The sequence below is a fragment of the Leuciscus leuciscus genome, assembly GCF_965113295.1.
Source record: "Leuciscus leuciscus genome assembly, chromosome: 6".
Lineage (NCBI taxonomy): Eukaryota > Metazoa > Chordata > Actinopteri > Cypriniformes > Leuciscidae > Leuciscus > Leuciscus leuciscus.
In genome coordinates, this window is record NC_138730.1 from 36,186,361 (window position 1) to 36,211,553 (window position 25,193).

The following is a 25,193-nucleotide window of genomic DNA, read 5'->3' on the forward strand; positions in this document are numbered from 1 at the left end:
TAGCAGAGCCGAAGCACAACTCGCGTAATTACCAAAACAATGTTCCTCCGCAAGTAGCTTGTAGTTTTATGCTTCAACCTCTAGAGGGCCAAAAGTTACATAGTGTAGTTTTAAAGCATCACTTCTAAAACACAACACTGAACAAAATAAATACTTTGATTTTAATCTATTATGCTCCATTCAACATAAAATAGTTTTACAATAACACCGTGGTAAAATAAAAACAGTAATTTTTCATAGAAATCATGAATACCATCAAACTATTAGTGTATGTTGTCTGGCAGCGTTTTGTAAGGGTTGAGAATGCCTTTAGGATCCAGCATGGCTTTAATGCTGCCCATGAGGGCGACTGTCTCTGAGGATTTACTGTAGTAAATGTAGTTTCTCTTCTTCAGACCCAAGCCATGCTCGGCACTGATGCTGCCTTTCCATTTGGATGCCCACTCGTACACATACGGCTCAATGGCAGCCAGTAGAGCGGGGTCTTTAGAGGGGGACGTGATGTTCAGATGAAGATTTCCATCACCTGAAAGAAGAAAGAAAAAAAGAAGAAATACTGAAAACCAAGATATGAATTATGGTCAGGGTTTGAGGGGGTCTGAACCCACTATTTAAGGCTTTGTGCACATAAGTACACTATTGTAGATTTTTTTTATTTTTATTATTAGCTAGGCTTGATCAAAATCAAATAAATATGACAAATGTAAAAAAATATGTTCTAAAATCAGCTTAAAATATCAAACATGTTTGATGACTGGATGGGAATCAGAGTCTGCGCATGATTTTCATTACAGAATTTTCTGTGACTGCAGACTTCTCTGACTTTTGAAAATCATAGCAAAAAGTCAAGTAGTCTATTCCAGCTTTAGACACAGTCAAGCAATTATTGTAAGAAAAAAAAAAGGTAACCATACCAACATGTCCATAACCGACAACATTCTTGGCCATGTCTCCAAGGTGCCCCCTCATATCTTGAACTAAATCGTAGATCTTTTCCACAGGGAGGGAGATGTCATATTTGTAGGTGTAACCCTCATGTGTCAGAGCTTCTGTGACTCTCTCCCTCAAAGACCACAATGCCTGTATATAACACAAGACCTTTAGAGCTAGACAGAACAATCGTCACAGAAAAATGTTGAATTCTGCCAATCGATCCACTACACAAGTGAGCAGAGTGCCTTGATTTTTGTCGCCTCTGTCGCAACTGTCCCATCAGTCACCAGAGATGATGTCATGACCTCCTCAAGGAAGTTGTGTAGTTTTTCTTCATCATGGGTTGCGTTGGATCCAGCGGTCTCGATGACAATGTAAAAAGGACTTTCTGCAACACAATCATTCTACTTTAAAAGAGTCAAATAAAAACAAATGAAAAATCTTCATTCATAATTTTAAAGTCCACCCGAAAATCCATTCTATTTGCTCTAAAGGCATGTTTAAATGTAGCTTTTAACAGATAGTTCACCCCAAAATTAAAATTCTGTCATCGTTTACTGTCGTTTTAAAACCGTAAGACTTTCTGTCTTTCCTCGGTACACAAATGAAGATCTTTTTGATGAAATCGGAGAACTTCCTGTCCCTCCGTTGACAGCTACGCAACTACCACTTTGACGCTTCAAATGGTGAACAGATTGAATTTAGGCTTTTATTCACATCTAAACATTCATCAACTCACACATCAGTTGTGGTAAACGTAAGCTCAAGCATGTTCGCTTGACGTGCGAGAACCAATGAGGTTCATTCTCGTGTTACACATCATAGCCGCGTTTCCACCGCAGGAACTTTCCCCAGGAACTAGGAACTTTGGGCTGGTACTCGATGCGTTTACACCGCAGGAACCAGGGTCTAAATGAAGTTCCGGGTAAATATTTCCCCCTCCGATTGTCCCTGCTCATGAGGTAGTACTTTTTCAAAGTTCAGGAACTTTCAGGGGTGGGACTTGTGCGCTGCACAAGCTGATTGGTTGTGTTCACGCCGCATTTTGGTTGGATGATTCCACGCAGCATTTTATTTATTTTTAACCTCCCTTTTTAAAAAATCTATTGCGGTTCGTGTCGTGGCTTCATGCAGTAAGAGATGTCTGTCTGCAAATATGGAATTTAATTTAAAAAACTGGTGGACTGGCGACGAGTTTCAGGCTTTATTAAGGGTATTTGTTGAAGAGGAAACTTTCTGCGCGTTCGTCCCAGCCATCTCACGGTCAATGTCCGCAATAGCTGATAACATACAAATATATCTAACGTTAGCATTACGAGCTTACTGAACACGCTTTATCAGTGCTCGTCTCTTTTCTGCCACAGCTTTTATTATTAAGTCATTATGTTTACACATTGTCATCTATTGCAAGGTTAGGTTAGTAACAAACAACTATTTACAAGACTATTCACTATTTATGATTGATAGACGGGGTTCAGGCTTTTTTTAAGCGTATTTGCGAGAGAGGAAATTTTTTTGCGCGTTCGTCCCAGGCATCTCACAATAACTGATAACATACGTTGTCTAATTTTATACGCATACGAGCTTTCTGAACACGCATTAGTATCAGTGCTCGTCTATTGTTTTGTTAATTACCTCGTTAGTAAACCAATACATAACTGCAGCACAGTTTGAATCTCCTCCATACTTATAAATGTGGCGCAACTGATTACTGTCCGTCGCAGACTGGGAGGAGCAGTTGCGCGCAGTTTACCTTCCCGGTACTTTAGACCGCGGTGTAAACGCTGAAAGCAACCGGTCTGGGGCAAAAAAAGTTCCTGGGAAAAAAGTTCCTGGTACAAATTGTTCCGGGTAATTTCGGTGGAAACGCGGCTCATGTTTCAGCTTCAGCAAGAACCAATCAGGTTCATTCTCGTGTTTGAGCTTCTGCATGAGGTTTGTTCTTGCACGACAAGCAGGTTTTATTCACATTAAATGTGAATAAAAGCCTAAATTAAATCTGTTCATCATATGATCGAGTCTCTTCAGAAAATGTTTCACTAAACGACTCAAATCATATGGATTAGTTTTACAATCTCTTTATTAACTTTTTGAAACGTCAAAGTGGTAGTTGCGTAACTGTCAATTGAGAGTACAGAAAACTCTCAGATTTCATTAAAAAAATATTAATGTGTGTTCCGAAGATGAACGAAAGTCTTACGGGTTTGGGTATGAGGGTGAGTAATTAATGACAGAATTTTCACTTGTGGGTGAACTATCCCTTTAAATGGTCTTGTAACAGTAATGACACTACTGTTTACCAGTGATGGGGTTGGTGAGTTTCAGGTGCTTCTCCAGAAGTTTCATACAGGAAGCATCTAAAAACTCAAAAGCAGACAGGATCTCTCCCAGCATCCCTCTACAACACTGAAACGTTTCCAGCAGTTGCTGAAAGCTGGAGCACCCTGCAAAACACATGAGGAACTGCAATAAGTTGATGTAGCCACACAGTAAAGAGGTGCCATCTGAAATTTTCAGTTCAGTAATTTCACTCAAGTTACAATTAATAGGTAATTTTCATTGCCATTTAAGTGAAATTACTGAACTTAAATATACAAGCTTGATAAAAATGATAATTTTAGAAGAACATTTCAGATGGCACTTAAGAGGCTTTTGCATCTGAACTCTTCATATATATAATATATAGTTATATTTATCATCCTTGTTGTGAATGGCCCATAATATCTTTAGCAAGTTTAAAATGTACTTTACATTTGACGTGCCATTTTACCTAAAAATGCTACATTGACAGCTTTAGGCTTGCGGGGGCACAGGATGGAAACGGCAGTAATGACCCCTAATGTCCCTTCTGAGCCAATAAAAAGCTGCTTGAGGTCATAACCAGTGTTGTCCTTGCGAAGTGTGGCCAGGCAGTTCAAAACCCGCCCATCTGCCAAAACCTACACATGAAAGATAGGCAAGAATACAACTTAAAGCCATTTAGGGACTTTTGGATATCATATAAAAAGAGCCTGAATTCTAACTCCACAAATGTTGGAATGTATTCTTCTCAAACAGTATCTAGAGTAATCATGTGAGCATATAAGTATATTTTTATATTTTTGACACTTTCATTGTCTTTGTTGTGTCAGTTCTATTTAGTCAATGGAACATCATATATATTAGAGTGACTTTCAAGGGTCCATCAAAGATGACTTTAGATTATTTAAAGGCAAAACAAGCAACAAAATAAGCTAAAATAACAAAGAAAATTAAGATACTTCTTATTGTAATTCACCCCTTCAACATATGATTTTTTTTTTCATTGAAGAACCTGGATATACTGTATGAGATGGCCTGATAAAAAAAAAAAAAAAAAAAAAAAAAAAAGATTTCCAGGAAAAGATATGCAAATTAATATAATTTCACAATTCCATGGCAATTTTACTATACTTTATGAATGTACAATGTGAATGAAAAGTATGTTTGAAAATCGTTATCAAGTATCAACTGGACAAGTTATGGAGCCTTGGAATATTGTTGTGGACAATGGGGGTCCTTGGAGTCAAAAAGTGTGAGACCTACTGTACATTCAGAGTTGGAAAACATCTCATGTTAGTGTTCATTTTTGTTAAGATGGAGGTGCTCACCACTTCCAGGCCCAGAACTGTCCCTCTAAGTGACCCGTAGCGCAGCAGTCTGAGACCCCCTGCATTAGTGGACACATTCCCTCCTATATGGCAGCTTCCCTTTGCCCCTAGATCCAGTGGCATGATGAAGTCTTTTTCCTCGAGATAGTGAGACAGGTTCTCTAACACACACCCTGCCTGACAAGTGAGGATACCTGAAAGCCAAATTAATCGCTTTTTAAGAAATGTATTAAGGGAAAATGATTTTGATTTGTTTATTTATATTTAACTGTCCCTAATAATAGATGATACATGTAAAGTTATAATAGATAAAGAGGTGATCTAGAAAGCAAACATATATGCACACCTGAGATGCTGTCAAACATCATGACTTGGTTCATTAGAGAAGTGGAGAGGATGATCTCATCAAACACAGGAACACTTCCTCCCACCAGACCTGTGTTCCCTCCCTGCGGACACACTGCCAGATTCCGATCATTACAGTACCTGTGGAAAAACAGAGGATGATTCAAGTCGTGTAACCAAATACACAATACAAAATTCAATGTGATCATGGAAATCTGACCTAAGAATCTGAGAGACCTCCTCTGTTGTTTTGGGTCTCAGAAGTACTTCACTATTACCTGCCAGAAAAAACAAAACACATTATTTAAAATATTACCACTCTTTAACATTATGGTAACACTTAACAATACAGTTCATTAGTTAATGTATTAACTAACATGAACTAACCATGAACAATACATTTGTTACTGTATTTGTTAATCATCAGTTTATAAAAATTCAGCCGGTCATTGTTTTTGTGTGTTAGTTCACAGTGCATTAACTAATGTTACAGGATTTTCATAAAGTATTAGTAAATGTTGAAATTAACATTAACAAAGATTAATAAATGCCGTATAAGTGCAGTTCATTATTAGTTCATGCTAACTAATGTAGTTAACTAATGAACCTTATTGTAAAGTGTTACCAATATTGCAATCCTCAAACATTATGATTTTTTTATTACTTTTTTATTTTAAATACTAATTATTAGTATTAAACTACTGAAGATTGTTTTTGAATAATTTACTTTAGGGCTGCAAAGGCATTATATTGAGTTTGTACCATATATCAATATATTTTTCACATAACGATATATTATCGATACTATATCAATATATTTTTTCAACTAAAATGTAATTTATGTACATTGATAGAACATTCCCAAAACTTTTAAACTATTCTTTAGGAAATGCAAATAAAAATTTGCAAAACACCTTGCACTGTCCTAAGCCAGTCTATATTGCTGGACTTCAGCAGGTCTGGATCGGTGATGCTTCTTCCAGGCAGGAGTGTTCTGAAGAAGGCAAGGTCTTTCTGTGTGACCCTGGAGAAGGGTAACCGTGGAGGAGCATCACCCGGGTTGGCTGGGCTCGCTCCCAACCCTCTGCTGTGAACACAGCGATGCTGAATCAGCTGGCTCGAGGACACTATCAGAGCTCTGTCTGAGGTCTCTCTGCCCACTGCACTGAGAGCAGAGCTGTACTGTGACCAAATGAATGTGGACTTCAGAGGAAGTCTTGTGAACCTCGGAAAGATCCCCATATCTGTGGTGGAGATACAGAGTACACATACAGAGTAATTACATTTCAAACTGCAAATATTGTACGTTTTTAACCTAGTTTGCCATTATTATATGGGCAGATATTGTTATGAGATACATATTTAACTTTAGTCGTATTGCACAGGGATGTTAAGGAATAAATTATGGTTGAAATGAACCAACAAACATATCACAGTACACAATCATTTTCTAAAACAGAATTTGAATTTAATCTGGCAATTCATTTACATGTTGCAGAAAAATCTATAATAATGATACGGTCTCATGATATAAACATTATATTATATATTACATTCTGATAAATCATTAATAGAGAGAGAGAGAGAGAGAGAGAGAGAGAGAGAGAGAGAGAGAGAGAGAGAGATTAGTTTTTTGTTTCATTATTTATTTTACGTCAATGCAGAATGATAGCATTCTTGTACAACAGTTTGGTACAAGCTCATAACGACAAAATATTATTGACCAAAACAACTACAAACGGCAAAGAAATACATGTTCCAAAACACCCATGGTTTATATCTGCACGAGTTAAATGAAATGGTTCAGTTTTAACACCTGATTTAGATATGTGCTGGTGCCTTGATCATTTAGTTCATTAACATTCGCTATCGTGTTACAGATCATATCGAGTAGGAAACCTACTGTGTCCGAGGTGAAGGGGCTTTCAGCTGATTTCACATTATATCACAAAGGTACTGAATCTTATTACATTTTGCCTACAACTAAAAGATCTGAACAAATATTGTAACTTCCTCGTGACCTTCGAGCTTTAGCAGCAGGATTACACTGTGAAACAGCGCGGTCTATCGGCCAGGAGAACAATGGCTCTCAATTACTAGAATAAGCGTTTCGTTCCTGTATTATTATTATTACCTTTTCAATATTTATACCATATTATAAAACAAAGATTTTATATAAGTTTTAACAGGTACTACTTATTTATATTTATTTTCTGAAAGAAATCCTAAACACCAAGACAGACATTGCAAATTTTATTGATAATTCACACAGAATTAGAATACAGAAGTTGTCAGTATAATATTTGTATCTTTTTATATTTTATTAAATCTTTTATAAGCAGTCAGATTATAAACAATAAAGTTCATTATGAATACTCTACAAAAGCAAAAGTGGCAATCCCATGCTTGAGCAGCACATGATTTGGATTTCCAGATATCTAAAGCACAATGTTTCCTCATATACTCAATCACGTTTGTATGACGTTCCACCTTTATTCGTGACATTGGTTTTATTTCCAAGTCAATCGGATTTAATATTAGCAGCAGTTAACATCTCAGTTGAATCAATATACACAGATGATTCTCATGGTAGACTCCACTACTGTTATTAACTCTGAAAAGTTGATGTCTACTGATGCTTATGTCTACCGATTTAGAACATGACTTGAAGTCTGAAATGGGTCTGTTTGGTAGTGTTATTGCTCATGCCAATCTTCAGCATCCACTTGGACTTCATCCTTCGTACATACTGCATGTCCTTCTGCTGCTGGCTCATGAAGCCCTTACCTGCAAGACAAGGCACGTTTTAAACACTCAGTGGTGCAGAAATAAGTTAACCACCAGTGAAAGATAAGGACTGGTAGAACCACCTTTACAAAACCAAATGTTGGATTACTCTGCGTCTGGACCATCACTAAAATATTTAGCTTGCACACTATCCACAGTAACATGTAACTTACCGAAGTCTCCTGCCCAGCCAAGAGCTTTGTACTGTTTAAGGACTCGACCAACAGCCCTCTGGTTATGTGCAGGAACCAGTGCCCTCTGAACACCAAACCTCTGCTTATAGTACCTCATGAGGGAGCGGTGGCCGATCTTAGCACCTGTAACAAAGCAAAAACAGTTTGGTCCTATATGCATTTTAAAGGATTCAGAATTAAATGTTCATGCTGGGAGAAATTTTCTTTCAAGAGTGAAAGCCTGATGTGCAATCAATTAGGTGTACATCTTCAAAACGGGAGATTTTTTGCTGTGTCGCACTCTTTTTTTACCATCAGACTGTCCTCTGTTCTGCGTTTTTTTTTAATGGGTGATTCCCCAGAGGTTGGAGATTTAGCAAGCTCCATGTCAACCTTTCTCACTCGTTGTGACAACTAACCTATGCCTCCTCTTAGTGCTGGGCGGTAAACCGGTTCAAACCGAAAACCGGTTTATATTTTCGTTACGATATTGATTTTTAATAAACCGCCATACCGGTGTATTTAATTACACAACGTTCGGAACGAACGTTACGCTGCGGCGCGCGACACTGTTTCAGACGGACCCTTTACAATGTTGCACTTCTAAGCAGCGACGAGTGAGGGTAAACAAACAGCAGTGCGCTGTTACGTTACAGGGACGATGGATGCTGAAGAATTAGTAGAACATGACACAGAAGAACTTGTGCCAAAAAGAGGAGCCGGGTCTGTTGTTTGGAGGTTTTTTGGTTTCCAAAAATCCGACGTCGACCAAACAACAATTTTATGTAAGTGCTGTCGGGCTAAAATTCTCGCCAAAGGCGGCAACACGAGCAATTTGAATTTGCTCCAGCACCTTAGCCGCAAACACGTCTTGGAATATCAAGAACACTTTATATTTATTTGATATGTTTGTTCTGGTTTCGAAGCAATACTTTTGAAGGAATAACTAATGCAAGTTGCATCATTTTGTTTTACTATTTTTTTTTTTATAGACCTCAAAAGCAATGCAAGACAAGTTTCCTTTTTATATTTACTTGAATGCACGTCATGTTCCTGGGCTTGTACTTGAACTAGCAAAAGTATTCCAAGTTGTTCTAATTGTGTTGTTCAAAATAAAATATAAAAATAAAAGTTCTGTATTTTGACTGCAATTGTCTTTGCATTCTGATTCCTCACTTCATTAGAATCATGAATGGCTTTTATTTGTAAACAACAGCATAATTTTCTGGGGCCATGCAAACCTGTATTACTAGTGTGGAATTATTCTACAATATTCACTAATGACAGTAAAATAGACCATCCTAAGTCAATTTACTGCATTAATTCCTCTCTCAACCAGTAGAAAATGCATTGAACACCTGACTATGCATAAAAAAAATTAAATAAAAAAAAACGTCATAGACCGTAAACCGGCATAATTTTGAAAAAAACCGTGATATCAATTTTTGGTCAAACCGCCCAGCACTACCTCCTCTTTTTACAAATATAATGAGAGTGATGCAACAATTTCCCACGAAAACCATCCCATCAGGTCTAAAATATAAACACTTATAATATTCTTACAATAGCTGTAAATACAGCTGTCAATCAGTACCTGAGGGCAAAGTGAGCTCCAGCGTCTCGTCATCAATCTCTACAGTCTTTTCATCAGGCAGTTCACCATCCTTCATCTCCACATCATCTCCATCTTTAGCATCAGGATAACTGCTCCTGTTATTTTAGAAGGACAAGAATGTTTAATTGCTTACATTAAAAATACAATATTCTTTTATTACTACTCCTGATGGGTCTGATGAAGTTTGTACTTAAACCTAGAAACTCCGTAATGGTGGGGAACACTATTTCTATCTATACTTATGTAAAACTTCTTTAAAAATAAGTATTTTTTACATATAAAAGCCACAACATTTTTTATTCATTTTATACTTGATACAATAACACTTTGAGTTATTTTTTCTGAGCTAAATATATTTTATTTTGCAATGGTTTTGATCAAAAAAAGAGGAAAAAAAATGTAGGGCGGGGACTTGGCTCTATCTATTGGTTGTTTATTAAAAACTAAAACAACACTGTACCTAAAGTAAATTTATACAACTTCAAATGTTAAAAATGTATTACAGGGCTCGCAAAATCTCTAGCCAGACGTCCCAGGGCTATTGTGTTTTCCAGTCTGCCCGACGGGCTATCTGAAATAGTGTAATCAAATTCCTCGCTTTATTCACAATATTGCCTAGCTATATTAAGGAAAAATATGACCCGCCAAGTTTTTGATCATGCTGATTTATCCGCAAGCACAATTTCTCATGAATCTCCTTTCCCATCACTGTAAAGCTGCTTTGAAACAAAAAAAATCTGTATTGTAAAAAGCGCTATATAAATAAAGGTGACTTGACCATCATATATTCTGCTATATAAACAGCATAAAACAATTAGAGCATTATTCCATTTGAATTATTCAATCAGAAAATGAACACTTTTAGCGTTGTTAGGCTTTAAAACAGCGGAGCTGCGCGCTCTGGTTTATGGGTGATGTAAATTTGACCTGCCACAAGGTGACACTGTTTTTAAAACTCCTGATGCTTACAATCTTGTACCGGAACAATCAGAGAAAAGTGTCAAAGCTTCAAAGAGTCATTATTTCTTTTCATATTTCATATAATCTTTTTGCCCTGACAAGGCAGTTATCTCCTGGATGTTTTCTGGAATAGGTTCAAGACACCTGAAACATAAAACCCCAGCAAGAAAAAAAAGAGCAGAGAAGTGGAGACTGATGCACAGGAGGAGAAAGCTGATGCCCGCAACATCGAGTGGCATTTTCTCATCTGTGACTTCAGCTGATATCTCCGATTCAGAATTTTATATCCGATTGTTAATATGTGTTTTTAAAAAGTTTTTGATTGATGTTTTGACTCCTAACCAATTTTCTACATTAAAATTTTTCTTTTTATTTGGGCTAGTAAAATTCATTTCGGGCTACCAAAATCTAAAGAGTGCCTGCCCGAACGGCTACCAGCGATTTTGAAATTTTGCGAGGCCTGTATTAGAATATATAACATTTAACACTAAGCAAGATGAATAAATACTGTAAAAACATTGTCCACTGTCATTTCTTATAAATTATCGCATTAACAAATGTTAATGTATTGAATTTTATTGTTACCATAGTTTATTTTCACCCTTTCTCCTCATTAAAGGGATAATTCACAAAAAAAATGCTGTTGATTTACTCAGGCTAAGGCCATCCAAGATGTACTGTATGTCTTTTTTTCTTCAGTAGAACAGAACAATATTTGCAACATTATTACCTGTAATCCACAGCCTCTGCAAACTGAGTGCTTCCTGTTGCATAATTGCATTTTGTTTTGCCTGTATATGTTTCTTTGACTCTCAAAGTGACGGTAGCCGTCGACTTGCACTATATGAATCAACAAAGACCACGGATTCAGCTAGAAGCCCGGTTTAAACTAAAAAAATCTTCCTTCTACTGAAGAAAAAAAAAGACACCTACATCTTGGATGGTCTGAGTGCAAGTATATTAACAGCATATTTTTTTTTTTTTTCATTTAACTGATTATTGGAAATCATGTAATATGAAATGACAATCCAACAAAACATCTGGTCAGAGGATATTAAAAGATGCCCATGTACCTGAAGTCGTAGAAGTCTGCAAACTCAAGCGCCGCGTCTCCGTCTGTGAGGAGTTTGCAGTGACTCTTGTCGGTCATGTGTGCCTGAACTGCTTCTGTAGAGTAGAATGACTTGCCTTTTTCATTACACCATAGGCACACCTTACCAACACCAACCTTCTCTCCTACAGAAAAATACACGGAGAAACACAAAGATTAATGGCAGAAACATTTTCAAAGACCAACTTCTAAAAAACAAAAAACAATTCCATGCCGGTTCATAACTTCAGTTCTCTCTCTGGCTCACCCAGGTATAAAATAAGCCCTCTCATGTCCACCAGATACTCAATATCTGGGAGGAAGAAGCTGTGTGTTTTGGTCATGTGAGCCATGTTTCGGGAGAGCGTGCGTGAATGATGTCCACAGAACAGACAGTCTGTAGCTGGGACAGCACCAGGGGCCAGAGCTGCCCCAGATGTGGAGGCCTCCTCCATCTCCTCTTCATCCTCATCATCCTCATCACCATCCATATCCTCGTCAACGTCCTCCCATTCTTCAAAGAAAAACAAACACTCTTAACTAGCTAGCAGTTTCAAAGCAAAGCTAAGTCACATTTATTTATATAGGGCTTTATACCATACAGATTGTTTCAAAGCAGCTTCACATTATTAAACAGGACAATGGACTACTTGCACAACTACTTCCGTGTTCTAGTTAGTACGTATATCGTGAGTTTCCGATTAGAGCGTTCAGTGCACCTACATGAGAATGCAGATTATCACTATGTTTTATGGCTCCCAAATGATTAAAACAATGAATAATGATCTCTGTATTAATTATGTTGAGCCTGCTGAAATGTTCCTAAATATATTTTCTTTCCAACTGTGTATTCTGAATAATAAATAGGCTAAATATATGTATCCACTAAGCTGCAGCAGTCCTATATGCTCGTCTTCTCATTACCATTTTTTTTCCTCTTTCTGACATTTCATACCTGTTGGGTTTACATTTTTAAATAAAATTGACTATTAAAAGTATTGCTTGTGTGCGCTGGTGTTTATTCAAGTCTTTTAAAATAGTTGAATGAATGAATGCTCGTGACGTGCCTGTAACGATGTTAAATAGGCTAGGCTATTTAATCAGTAACGTACACAGCATAGAGGAGAATGAGAGTCAACTACTTTGAATATTATAGCATTTTGGGCATAAACATGTAAATAGTGAAAAGATTGACATTGAAAAATGACACAAAATGATTAAAATATTTAATCCAAATAAATAAATGTTCGTGGTTCGTACTGATGTTATTCATCTGTTCTCATACACTTCAGCGTCGCGGTCACTAGTTTAGACGAACACTGACACCCTGTGGTGAAATTATGACGTATTTTTAACACCCGCTGCTTTCTCAGATCGGCTTGGGTTGGATTAAAACTTCATGTTCCGATGAGTTTGGAAAATGATGCACACAGTAAACATCAGAATATACCTTCTGTCAATAAAAATTGGCAAAAAAATGTAATCTTATTGCGGACACTCATTTTAGGCGGGGTTTGTTCGACTCATTGACCACAGTACATTGAAGGTAAACCGGAAATAAGTGTGACGTACTATTTCCAAACAGAAGTGCGTCACGAAGCTCAGTGCAAGTGATCCATTAGTGTTAATGTTGTAAAATGAATCTTGATTCAATTCAGTTCAATAAGTGTCAATTTTGCAAAGTTCATCAATTATGAAACATTCAATTTCAGCCATAAAGCAGTTCTTCATAAAACAAGTCACTATTCAGCTCAGTTTTGCTCAATGTTGTTTTAATTCAGTTTAATATTCAGCTCAAGTCAGTTTAATGATGATTCAATTCTGCTCAATAACAGTGTTAATGTTGCAAAGTTAGTGTCATTTTCCAACTCAATTCAGTTAAAAAAAATTCTTCTCGTCCGATAGTGTCAGTACAGTTAAATCGGTAATATTAGTGAATATGAACTGTCTTTCTTTAAAATTTCAACTGTGCAAGAAAACAAACATATTAATGACAGCAATTTCTGTATGTTTTTTTAAATCATTCTTACCTTCCTCCTCCTCCTCCTCCTCTTCTTCACCTTCCTCTTCTGTGATCTTCTTGGCCTGCTGTTCGAACCACTGCAGCCGAGGCGGTTTATCGGGCCGCTGCCTGACCCGTTTCTCAGTGGGTGTGGGTGTGGCTTTAGAGGGGGTGTGTCTCTGTTTCTCCATGAGTGCTTTCTGAAGCGCTTCATTCTTTGCATCTTTGTCTAGCTCCGCCCCTTTCTCCAGGTTCTTCTCGTTCATTCGCTGGACAGTCTCCTGGGCGGCGGCCAGGGCTTTCCTCTCAGCCTGCTGGTGCTTGTTGGACTGAATATGATTGGTGTAGGCGTTGTCAGTGGAGAACTTTTTGTTGCAGGTGGCGCAGTAGGCCGACCCGTGTCCGTCACCTAGGCTCTGCTGCTCAGCGGCGGCCCGCTGTGCCAGCACTCGCTCCTCGAAGTTTTCTGCGGTGACCGGAGGCATGTCTGCAACCTTTCTCTTCAGATTGTAGCGGTGCCAGTCTGTTTTATAATGTGCCCGCTGGACCTCGCCATCAGAGAACTGCACACGGCAGCTGATGCAAGTGTACGACATGACTGCAGAAAAATAGACAATTATTTAACCCTCTTGTATTCTTAAACTTGGGGTCTTGTGATCCTGGAGTTCAAAACTGACTTAAGACAATAAGCATAACATTTAGGTTTTTTTTTGTGTGAAATGTACTATATTTTAGTCAAAAAAAAAAATATATATATATATATATATATATATATATATAATATATTATAATTATATTTAATATTTTTGATTTTGAGGGGGATTTCAGTTAAGTGTTTGGTGTGTGTGTGTGTGTGTGTGTGTGTGTGTGTGTGTGTGTGTGTGTAGACTCTGCACGAGTGTCTATTTTGCATGGAAACGTCAAAAATATTATCAAAATATCGTTTTGTCCAGCAAAAATTATGCAATTAATAAACTGTGTGGAATAAATACAAAAGAGCTGTATTATTGGTGTAACTAAGATGTTGTTCCATCATCTACAGCAAAAATACGATGATATTGGAATTTGAGGGTAGAGCGGTGCAGAATAACATTTATATTTTAAACAATTATTATAACTCAGCACAGTAACTTAGTGTTTTCCATATACAAAGCAAACCACTAACGTTACTACAAACAAAAATTGTGGAATTGTATTTTTTGACTCATGATCTTGACATGTAGCGCTAACGTTATCTCGTGACAACTAAGTTACCCATTATCTGTTCGCCAGGCTAAAGAAACATGCGTACACAACATTAAACACTCACGACACATATAAAGTAATTTTATAAATTATAAATTAATATAAAATTACAATTCAATCCAGTATTGTCATATTAGATCGGATCATGCGACACGTTCATTGTGCTCTAGTCTAGAGCAACATAAGAGTGTAACGTTACCAAACCATTAAATCTCGTAAAATTTGAGTATACTCATAACAAGAACATGTGGTAAATCTCCATAAAATAAATACATTATAATTCATTTTCACAGCTCAGAAAGTGTGATCTTACTTGGTGTATTCGATCTTCACTAGTAGAAGTTCACAACGTCACAGCACAGCACCAACAACACGAGGATGCTGAAACGAAACAACCTTTGAACCCGATCACAAGTGATCTCACAGACACAGCGCCACCTGCGGTTTGGAGGATGTTTATTTATTTATTATGATTTACCTACTGTCTATGTGATTTACTCTGCAACAGTTTGATGCTACACACATGTACTCACTTATCAATTTGTAGGCGATTCTAATTTATAACTTTCTGTGACAGATTCAATGCAGCACAGGTTTAAGATCGGAGTTAGTAGTTTAAAAAACTGTCCCACATATTTATTGACCACTAATGTAAATATAACAGAGGGAACATCCCTTTTGTTGCTTTATCATGCTGTAATTACATGTTTACAGCATGTAATTACACATTTCAGCCACCAATGTGTAACGTTTAGCTTAGTTTCAGTTTTATTTTTATGAACTTTTACCATGTGTCCGAAATCGAATACTTCCCTACTAGATATACGTTAGTATGTGAAAAACAGAACGCCAAAAGAGTAGTATGTCCGAATACATAGTATTCAAAAAACAGTAGGCCAAAAGTCAATGATGACCTAATTCTTCCGTCAAGATTTTGAAGTGCACATTTGATAGAAACGTTATATCCCATGAGGCCATGGGAGAGTATTTATGAATGCTAGTGAAGCGACACAACCAAAGCTATAGAAGACAAGCCTGCAACCTTTAGCCAAAAAAGTGTAATGGCTAATGCTAACGCTGCGGCTGTGGGTACAAAAGAAAGGAGACCATAGGCCGTTTTATTTTAATTTTTTTTAATGGATGTCAATGGAGAAGAGGCTTCACTACACTGAATAAACAGCTTTTGTTTATATTATATATCTCAAATTTGCAAATAGATTCATGTTCAGGACACTTTGCTTAATAATAAAATGTGTTTTAGAGTTAATTTTCATGCATATTTATACATCCAATGTCCTGGGGACAGAAATTATACCTATCCGGTGGAATATAGGTACTTATTTTTAATAAGTATTTATTTTGCACCCATTTATAGTATTAAGGGATAATATGAATGTAATCCGGACATTCTACATTCACCATGTTGTCATTATCACATGAACTACCAGCATCAGTTGCGTCGATTCACTGCCATTTATAAAACCTTTCCCGTGGCCTCATGGGATAATAAAATCTGTCAATCGTATGCACACTTCAGAATCTCGCCAAAAGGTCATCCGTGTACTTTTTGCCTACTCTTTTGAGTACTGTGAATTCGGACATACTTCTTCTGTCACACACTGTTCTTCGCCTACTATATAGTGGCCTGTATATGTTATTTGGATGCAGCCATAGTCCTCAGTTTCAGTTGTTCATTGTCTGGTGTTGGCTGTGCTTTAGCACACTGTTACATTGATTTCTCGTGTTGGATATATGGCTCTTTTGTTTTGTTAATAAAGTAGCTGCTATTAGATACGTTTCGCCTCACCTCATCTTCTTCCTCTGACCTGACACTCAATGGCACCTTTTTCTATGATTAAGCCAATACCACCAAGGATGTGCAATAAAAAGAACAGACATGATTCATAATATCAACGCTACTTCTATTTAATTATCGTAGGTGGACCATAATAAGCTTTAGAATTGGCCTATAAGTATCATTTAAAAAGAAAATCCAAACACAATGATATAGGTAACTGTTTAAAGCAATGTTCTTTTTGAGTAACTGCTCAAAGTGTCGTGACCTCTTTCATGTTTCCTGAAGGCTGAAGCTTTTAGTACAAATGGTAGTTTAGGAGATAATGATAATTCATTCAAAAATTTGTTGTGAATATTGTGACCTTGTGTAGCCAGCTTTAAACATGATTCAGAGCTCATGGACATCTGAGGAATGAATTCAAAGCCCTTTTTTAATAATTAAGTGGCATTGCAGTGTTTCCCATAAGTCTGACTGCATGGAGGCGACGTTTCACTCAGCACTTTCTTTTTCATGACGAGACTCATGTATAAGCTGGGAGTTTAAATGTCTCTATACCTCAGGGACATCCCAACCTTGGAGACTTAATAGCATTTATGCTGTTTGTATGACTTCTCGCTGGCACCGCTCAATTGAAATTAATTGCGGCCCAAGGGTCGCTGTCCAACCGTATTACACAGCGTTCCAAATTATTATGCAAATTGGAATTAAGTGTCATAAACCTTAAATATTTTGTTTTTCAATCAAACTCATGGATGGTATTGTGTCTCCGGGCTCTTTGGATCACTGAAATCAATCTCAGACACCTGTGATAATTAGTTTACCAGGTGAGCCCAATTAAAGGAAAACTACTTAAGAAGGATGTTCCACATTATTAAGCAGGCCACAGGTTTCAAGCAATATGAGAAAGAAAAAAAGATCTCTCTGCTGTGGAAAAGCATCAAATAGTGCAATGCCTTGGACAAGGTATGAAAACATTCGATATTTCACGAAAACTTAAGCGTGATCATCGTACTGTGAAGAGATCTGTGGCTGATTCAGAGCACAGATGAGTTTGTGCAGATGAAGGCATAATGAGGAAGGTTACTGCCAGACAAATTCATCAGATTAAGAGAGCAGCAGCTAAAATGCCATTACAAAGCAGCGAACAGGTATTTGAAGCTGCTGGTGCCTCTGGAGTCCCGCAAACCTCAAGGTGTAGGATCCTCCAGAGGCTTGCAATTGTGCATAGACCTACTATTCGGCCACCCCTAACCAATGCTCACAAGCAGAAACGGTTGCAGTGGGCCCAGAAATACATGAAGACTAATTTTCAAACAGTCTTGTTTACTGACAAGTGCAGTGCAACCCTGGATGGTCCAGATGGATGGATGGATGGCCACCATGTCCCAATAAGGCTGCGACGTCAGCAAGGAGGTGGCGGAGTCATGTTTTGGGCCGGATTCATGGGGAGAGAGCTGGTAGGCCCTTTTAGGGTCCCTGAAGGTGTGAAAATGACCTCGGCAAAGAATATGACAAAAAGAAGAACCGTGCCTTCTGTAGCAAAATCATCTTCATGCATGACAATACACCATCTCATGCTGTAAAGAATATTGGCTGCTATGGGCATTGGCTGTCTGGGCATAAAAGGAGAGAAACTCATGGTGTGGCCCCCATCCTCCCCCGACCTCAACCCTATTGAGAACCTTTGGAGCATCCTCAAGCAAAAGATCTATGAGGGTGGGAGGCAGTTCGCATCAAAACAGCAGTTCTGGGAGGCTATTCTGACATCCTGCGAAGAAATTCAAGCAGAAACTCTCCATAAACTCACAAGTTCAATGGATGCAAGAATTGTGAAGGTGATATCAAAAAAGTGGTCCTATGTTAACATGTAACTTGCCTTGTTAAGTCAGTAAATATGACCTCCTAATGCTGCAAATTCAACAAATGACCATTTTCAGTTCTTTACAAATGTTTTCAAACTCTGTGCATAATAATTTGGAACAGTGCATTTTTATTTTTTATTATTCTTTTTTTATACTGTTTTCGTTGGGTGGTTTGTTCAGTGAAATTCAACTTATACCCTAACAGTTGGTGACTTGAAAATTACACTAACTGTCATTTGCATCGATTATTTAGGAAAATCAGTGTAAAATAGCATTTGCATAATAATTTGGAACGCGGTGTAATTAATATTCACATGCTTTCCTAAGAGAAAAGCAGCGGTGATTTATAACGGCTATCCTCCTCTTCAGCCACACAGCGAGGGCGCTTCCTGCAGGGAGATTGATGTTGGTGCCGTACACTCAATTCTCAGGGGAAGAGAGAGAGAGGATGAAACAAGAAACCTGTGACAGAACTGACCTCACCAGCACAGCCTGTCCACAGAAGTGTGTGTGTGTACATGTGTATATATTCAAAAGTTTGGGGTCAGTAACATTTTTAAATATTTTTGAAAGAAGTCTCTTATGCTCACCAAGGCTGCATTTATTTGATCAAAAATACAGTAAAAACAGTAATATTAAGTATTTTAACTATTTAAAATAACTTTTTTTCTATTGTCATACATTAAAAAGTTTAATTTATTCCTCTGATGGCAAAGCTGAATTTAAAGCATCGTAACTCCAGGAATGGAGTTATTGCTGCTCAAGAAACTTTTCTGATTATTATCAATGCTGAAAACAGGATTATTGGATGAATATAAAGTTCAAAAGAACAGCATTTATTTGAATTTTACATTGTAACAATGTTAAAGTCTTTAGTGACACTTTTGAACAATTTAACGCATCCTTGCTGAAAAATATAAATGTCTCATTAAATGTTTAATTTACAATACCATTTAAAAAATGTTTTAACTTAATCAGAAGGGAAGCATTAAATTGATGGTAAAGATTATTTTATAAAGACATAATATTTTGCATTAAAGATTTCTTTATCAAATAAATGCTGTTCTTTTGAACTTTCTAATCATCAGAATCCTGAAAAAAAAAAAATCACAATTTCCACAAGATAGCACAACTGTTTTCAACATCGATATATATGTTTCTTGAGCAGCAAATTAGAATGATTTCTGAAGGATCATGTGACACTGAAGACTGGAGTAATGATGCTGAAAATTTAGCGTCTTCATCACAGGAATACATTTTAAAATATATTCAAATAGAAAAGCTATTTTAAATTGTAATATTTCTCAATATTACCATTTTACTGTATATTTAATTAACAAAATGCAGATTTTGTGAGCAAGAGACTTAAACTTTTTATAACAGTAGTGTATGTAAGCAGGTGCAGTGAACAGAACACATGAAAAGAACACACATTTCAAAATAAATGGTTTTAATAAATTAAAAGCTGGGAGAGCAGGAAGTCTTGGTAAAAGGGGTTATGTTATTTTATTAGTCTTAAATTTGTATCTACAACGAAGGGACAAGCAAAAAAATAAGCAACAACTCCATGAAAAAAAGAAATTAGAGAGAGCAAAAAAAAAATACATTATTGAAGCACTTTTTCCATCCTTTTTTTTTTTTAATAAGCAACTTTTAAATCTAAAAGTAACTTTACAATATAAAGAAACATACAAAGAACATCTTAATTTACTACACAAGACAGAAAGAGTCCCTAAGACAAGGATCCAAACTACCCTAAACATGAAATACAAAGCAAACCCAGGAGACAGACTGCTTTATACTCAATACTGCTTTTCGTTTGCCAGAAAGAACAACGGTGGAGGATTTTTTTTTCCTTTCCCACATCTGAAGCCCCTCCGCACCTCGTCTCCTCGCTAAGGTTACAGTATCGTACAGCGTCACAATAGAATTACAGAGATGGCCAACGACGTGAGTGGTTTACATACAGAGGACTGGCCGAGGGGAAGAGAGACTGCAACCTAGAAAACACTATCTCGAGAGAACGGGAAGGACACTTCCCTCCATTTTATTATTATTTTTTTAAATCCTCACCCTTTTTTTGTTCGTTTTTTAAAATTTAAATAGATAAAAATCCTTCATAGTAAAGTTTGCAATGCGTGGTCCCTTTTGCACATAAAGAGACGACTTCCTGTGTTCATGTATGTCCATATAGGCAATGTGTTAAAAGGTGGGCTGCTGTCTGGAAAGTGCAAAGTGAGGACACGTCCGAGAGAGAACGGATGCATCGTGAGGCTTTCGCCCTCCGCAAGCGTCCTCCCGTGTGTCTGGTCTACGAGGAGCGAACGGTACTGGTTACTTTCCTAAAACATGAGCGCTCAGACGTCGTTTACTAAGTAGAGGCTGACAAAATCTTTACATTTGCATGATTTAGTACATCTGTACAGTGGGACAGAGTCAAGGACAGAGAATGGCGACTCTTTACATTTTTTTTTTTTCTCGTAGTATTCATTGGTAGTGACTGAAATATCAAAACATGTCAATGATATCAAAATGCATTTTACAGTATTTACAAAGAAAGAAAGTAATAAAATAAGATAAACACTGTATAAATGTGTGTTTCTCGGTGTACATCGTGTCGTTGAGCCGTGGAGAACTGAAAAACAGGTGCTGTATGATTAATGTGTGTGTGTGTATGTAATCAGCAGGAGGATTTTAGCATTTAGCTCTGATATTTACCCGTTCCTTCTGACCCCTAATAACCATTTCACTGAGAATTCCAAAAACACATTTTGTTTAAAGGACACAACAGATATACCCAATGCAAAAGACAAAACGAGAGAGAGAGAGAGAGAGAAAAAAAAAGGCTGTCGGGCACATTTAGCTCATATATCCCTCATTCAGTAGTCCCTGGATGTCATATTAATGACCCTTCATTTCATAAGTTTAGAAAAGGTCTGGATGTTGCTGACATCGCATGTTTTTGCACATTATATTCGGTGTAATCATAGCCTGTAAAAAAAGATGGACGACGTGTCTCCGCTTTCTTCCACTGTAGAAAAATGAAGCCAAAATAGCCCAGAAATGGCCGAAATAGGTAATTTGGAGTCCGAGTCTGCGCAGTAGCGATCCTGAGATAGGGCCGCGGTATCAAGGTCCCGCCCACACTCCCGTAGACTCAATCGCAAACTAAAACCAAACTTGAAAAACAGCGTGATGAGAACTACCGAAAATGCCAGAAACCATCTTTGGAAAAAAATTACTTGAAGTGTAATTGGATTTATTTATTTTTTTTTTTGGCTCGCGTCCCGTTCGATTACATGGAGAGGGCGGGGTTTATTACCTATACTACAGCCAACCACCAGGGGGCGATCAAAATGTTTTGGCTTCACTTTTCAGGACGTGTGCGCGTCACTCTTGGGTGTAATATAGAGCTCATAATCAACAAAATGTGTTTGAGGAGGAGGATTTTGTTCCACACCTGAAAAAGTATCCAGTATATTGAGCACAGAGCCAACGGGAACCTAATTTGTAGTGAAATGTCATGTGACCTGTTCAGATTCATGCAAAAGGAAAGCATGTGGGTCTCTGGCGAGGGACAGAACGATACAAATCTTCAGGAGGTATCTTAGACTGGCATATTTACATGTGTACAATATGTCCTGACGGGTCGCATGCGAGACGTGTGCGCGATAAATCAATTCATGAACAAAACCAAAAAATAAATAAGGTGTGAATCACGGTGTCGTGTTTGAGTCAAGTTTAGCACTGGTTACTAGTATAACTGCATGTTTTCGGCTCTGGTATGACATCACTTCCTCTCTACAGATAGTTTGAGTCTTCAAAACGTGTTGTCAGACACACAGGCTGGTCTGAGAGGTTAAAGTCGCTGCTGGTTTGGGCCTCGCACCTCTTGGCCTCGGTCGTTCACTCAACAGGGACAATGAAACCTGTATACTAGAGACGTAGAATAAAAGGTGCGCTACCTTTTTAATCTGCAGGAGGTAAGATTTCACAGCAAACACAAAACGTGGTGTAGACTGCAAAAGTCATGACACGTTATTGTGCATTATGGATGTGTGCTTTTTCTGTCAAATTCATGGTTTACATACATACAATGTGCCCCTTTCAAAAAAAAAAAAAAAGATTAAAACCTAATCAATAACCATCATTACAATATTAATAAAAATAAAATCAACAATTGATAATAATACAATACATACACAGAATAATGAAAACGCTCATTGCCGAACCCCTCGTAATGAGTTTCCTCTTGCATTTACAAAATAAAATGGAGGAAAAAGGTGCAGATATTTTCCACTGTAAAAACGACTGCATCCATTCAAGATAAAAAAAAAAAAATGCATCAAAAAAAGTGGAGTGAGTTCATAAAGGTCATAAAGTGTGCAGCCCGGTGAAGCTGCTCACACACACACGCGCGCGCACACACACACACACCTGCCTTCATATGTGTGTTGAACCCCGTTAGTGTCCTGAACCAGAGAGGAAGTCCGGGAGGCAGGGAGATTCAGTCAACAAGCTCTTCCTGTGGCTCTGGGGCTGTTTCCTGTTGCCGCTGGCCATTTTGCACAAGCTGGGATGGGCCACTTTCATGTGAGTCCTCTGCTCGTGGGGCATCCCAGAAGGCTGTGCAGAAAAAGCCAGAGTTCCATGGGCAGAGGGTGCCGGGGGTTGATCGACGTGAAGAGGGGACGGGGTTAAAAAGGAACGGGGCAGTCGGAGGGGGTTTGAAAACGAAACAAAAAAGAAAACCCCAAACAAAATGATAAAACAAGAAGAAATCACACACTCATCGTCATGTTGGGTGAATACTGGAAAGAGAGAAGGGGTGGGGGGGGGGATATATCGGAGGTGAGATTATGAGAACTCCACACAGAGCAAATACAAGATGGTTATGACATCACAGTCCCAAAATACAGCAAGAAAATGCATGATTTTGTTGACAAAGCAGTAACCAAAGGACAGAAAACTTGGAAATAAAGTGTCCGGGAAACTGCTGGTCTTTTATAACAAAAGCCATTTCCAGCACTCACTCTTGGACTGAGTCAGTAACACTTACAAATCAAATAATTTTGTATCGCTCTTTTTAATTTGCCACCGATTGGATATTCTGTTCTGAGTAACATGGTCAGTATGTGAGGCCTTCTGAGTGCCTGCTGGGCGGAGCTACACTAACATTCCAAAGTTTGGGGTCGGTATGATTTTTTTATGATTTTTAAAGAAGTCTCTTATGCTCACCAACACTACATTTATTTGATCAAAAATACAGCAAAAACGGTAATATTGTGAAATTTTATTACAATTTAAAATAACCGTTTTCTAAATGTATTTAAGTAAAATGTATTTTACTCCTGTGATGCAAAGCTGAATTTTCAGCATCATTACTCAAGGTTTCAGAGTCACATGATCCTTCAGAAATCATTCTTATATGCTTATATGTGCTCAAGAAAAATGTCTTATTATCAATGTTAAAAACAGTTGTGCTGCTTAATATTGATGTGGAAACCGTGATGCTTATTTTTCAGGATTCTTTGTTAAAAAGAACAGCATTTATTTGAAAGAATTTTTTGTAACAATGTGAAAGTCTTTACTGTCACTTTTGATCACTTTAATGTGTCCTTGCGAAATAAAAGTATTAATTTACTGACCCCAAATGTTTGAACAGTAGTGTATATGACTGGCAGGTGAGGGAAGTGGCAGGTCTTTGGGTTTGGGTCAGAATCTACTCACACTTTCACTTTGGAATGGGTTGAGGAAGTTGCCTCCCATTTCTCCGTCATCCCGCGGTGTGCCCGGTGGGTTGTTCATGCCTGCCATGTTGTTGGGGGAGTTCTGCAGCGAAAGAGATGTTTGACAAAGACAGTTGAGAATGAGGTGTGAAAACCTTGGGAAAAAATACTGACTGGCAAACTAAAACCTTCCTTACCTTTGGCAACCCATCCATGTCACCAGAGCCTGAAATAAATAAACATAGTAAATGTTTAAATTATTAAAAGGTCTTTTGTGGCTCATTAATCATATTTAGACATTATTTTGATGCAGTGTAATAAAATAGTGCTTACCTAACGATCCGTTCATATGATGGGGTTCCATGCCACCCATGCCGCCCATTGGTCCATCTGGACCGGGACCCATGGGGAACTGAGAAACACAGAAACAATCACAATCACATTCACATACAATAAGACTGCGTCAATTATTGAATTCAAGATATAAACATTTTGAAAAGGATGAACATGTCCCCCTTGATTTCTCTGAAAGCATGCATGCATTTTTATGAAAACAATTATCATAATGTGACATTTAGGATTAATATAACTAAGGCATAATGTACAATCAGGAGCTCATTATTACAAATAAATCCAGACAGGTCTTAAATCACACTGAAGGGATTTATTTTGAGATAACGATCGACTGGCATTATCAAGCTTATTACATGACTACTTAAGCAAATAAAGAAATAATTGTACATGAAATGTTAATTTGAGTTCAAATCATATTATGTAAGAAGAAAGAGACCACAGAGTGTTATGAGCACTAGCTATTCAACAATATTTATGAGCACTAGCTATTCAACAATATTATTGATCTGACTGTACTGACGCTGTTGTATGAGAACTGAACTGAGCTGGACGATGACATCATTTCTTGCTTTATAGATGAAATTAACTAATTTAATAATTGATGATCTTTACAACAGAACTGAACAACAGCAGAAATGCATAATTTTCCTGTTACTGTTCCTGTAGCTTTT

At 37.6% G+C, this 25,193-nt stretch overlaps 3 protein-coding genes across 5 annotated transcripts in view; all 3 read right to left on the reverse strand.

Annotated features, from left to right (window-relative positions):
* Positions 1-138: 138 nt before the first annotated feature.
* d2hgdh (D-2-hydroxyglutarate dehydrogenase) lies at positions 139-7,020 on the reverse strand. The gene is made up of 10 exons (XM_082173578.1): positions 6,811-7,020; positions 5,822-6,151; positions 5,128-5,185; positions 4,909-5,048; positions 4,563-4,756; positions 3,704-3,872; positions 3,234-3,377; positions 1,179-1,321; positions 915-1,080; positions 139-526 (listed from the first exon to the last, which is right to left on the reverse strand). Exons 2-10 carry the CDS (start codon positions 6,147-6,149, stop codon positions 264-266), a joined length of 1,605 nt encoding a protein of 534 aa, XP_082029704.1. The 5' UTR covers positions 6,150-6,151; positions 6,811-7,020; the 3' UTR covers positions 139-263.
* Positions 7,021-7,147: 127 nt separating this feature from the next.
* Positions 7,148-15,222, reverse strand: znf622 (zinc finger protein 622). Its single transcript, XM_082173605.1, has 7 exons — positions 15,093-15,222; positions 13,563-14,132; positions 11,801-12,046; positions 11,516-11,678; positions 9,462-9,577; positions 7,868-8,011; positions 7,148-7,694 (listed from the first exon to the last, which is right to left on the reverse strand). The coding sequence occupies exons 2-7, from the start codon at positions 14,128-14,130 to the stop codon at positions 7,561-7,563; spliced, it is 1,371 nt and encodes a 456-aa protein (XP_082029731.1). The 5' UTR covers positions 14,131-14,132; positions 15,093-15,222; the 3' UTR covers positions 7,148-7,560.
* Positions 15,223-19,920: 4,698 nt separating this feature from the next.
* Positions 19,921-25,193, reverse strand: part of LOC309501488 (single-stranded DNA-binding protein 2) — a 70,018-nt gene continuing 64,745 nt past the window's right edge. For 2 of the 3 annotated variants that reach the window (XM_082173635.1, XM_082173634.1), the window contains 4 exons: positions 24,502-24,580; positions 24,366-24,394; positions 24,170-24,271; positions 23,065-23,250 (listed from right to left, as the gene is read on the reverse strand). In XM_082173635.1, coding sequence (XP_082029761.1) covers positions 23,221-23,250; positions 24,170-24,271; positions 24,366-24,394; positions 24,502-24,580 — 240 coding nt within the window. In that variant the 3' untranslated portion in view covers positions 23,065-23,220. Of the gene's footprint in view, positions 23,251-24,169; positions 24,272-24,365; positions 24,395-24,501; positions 24,581-25,193 lie in introns of all 3 variants that reach the window. The other variant, XM_082173636.1, reaches the window with a different exon arrangement.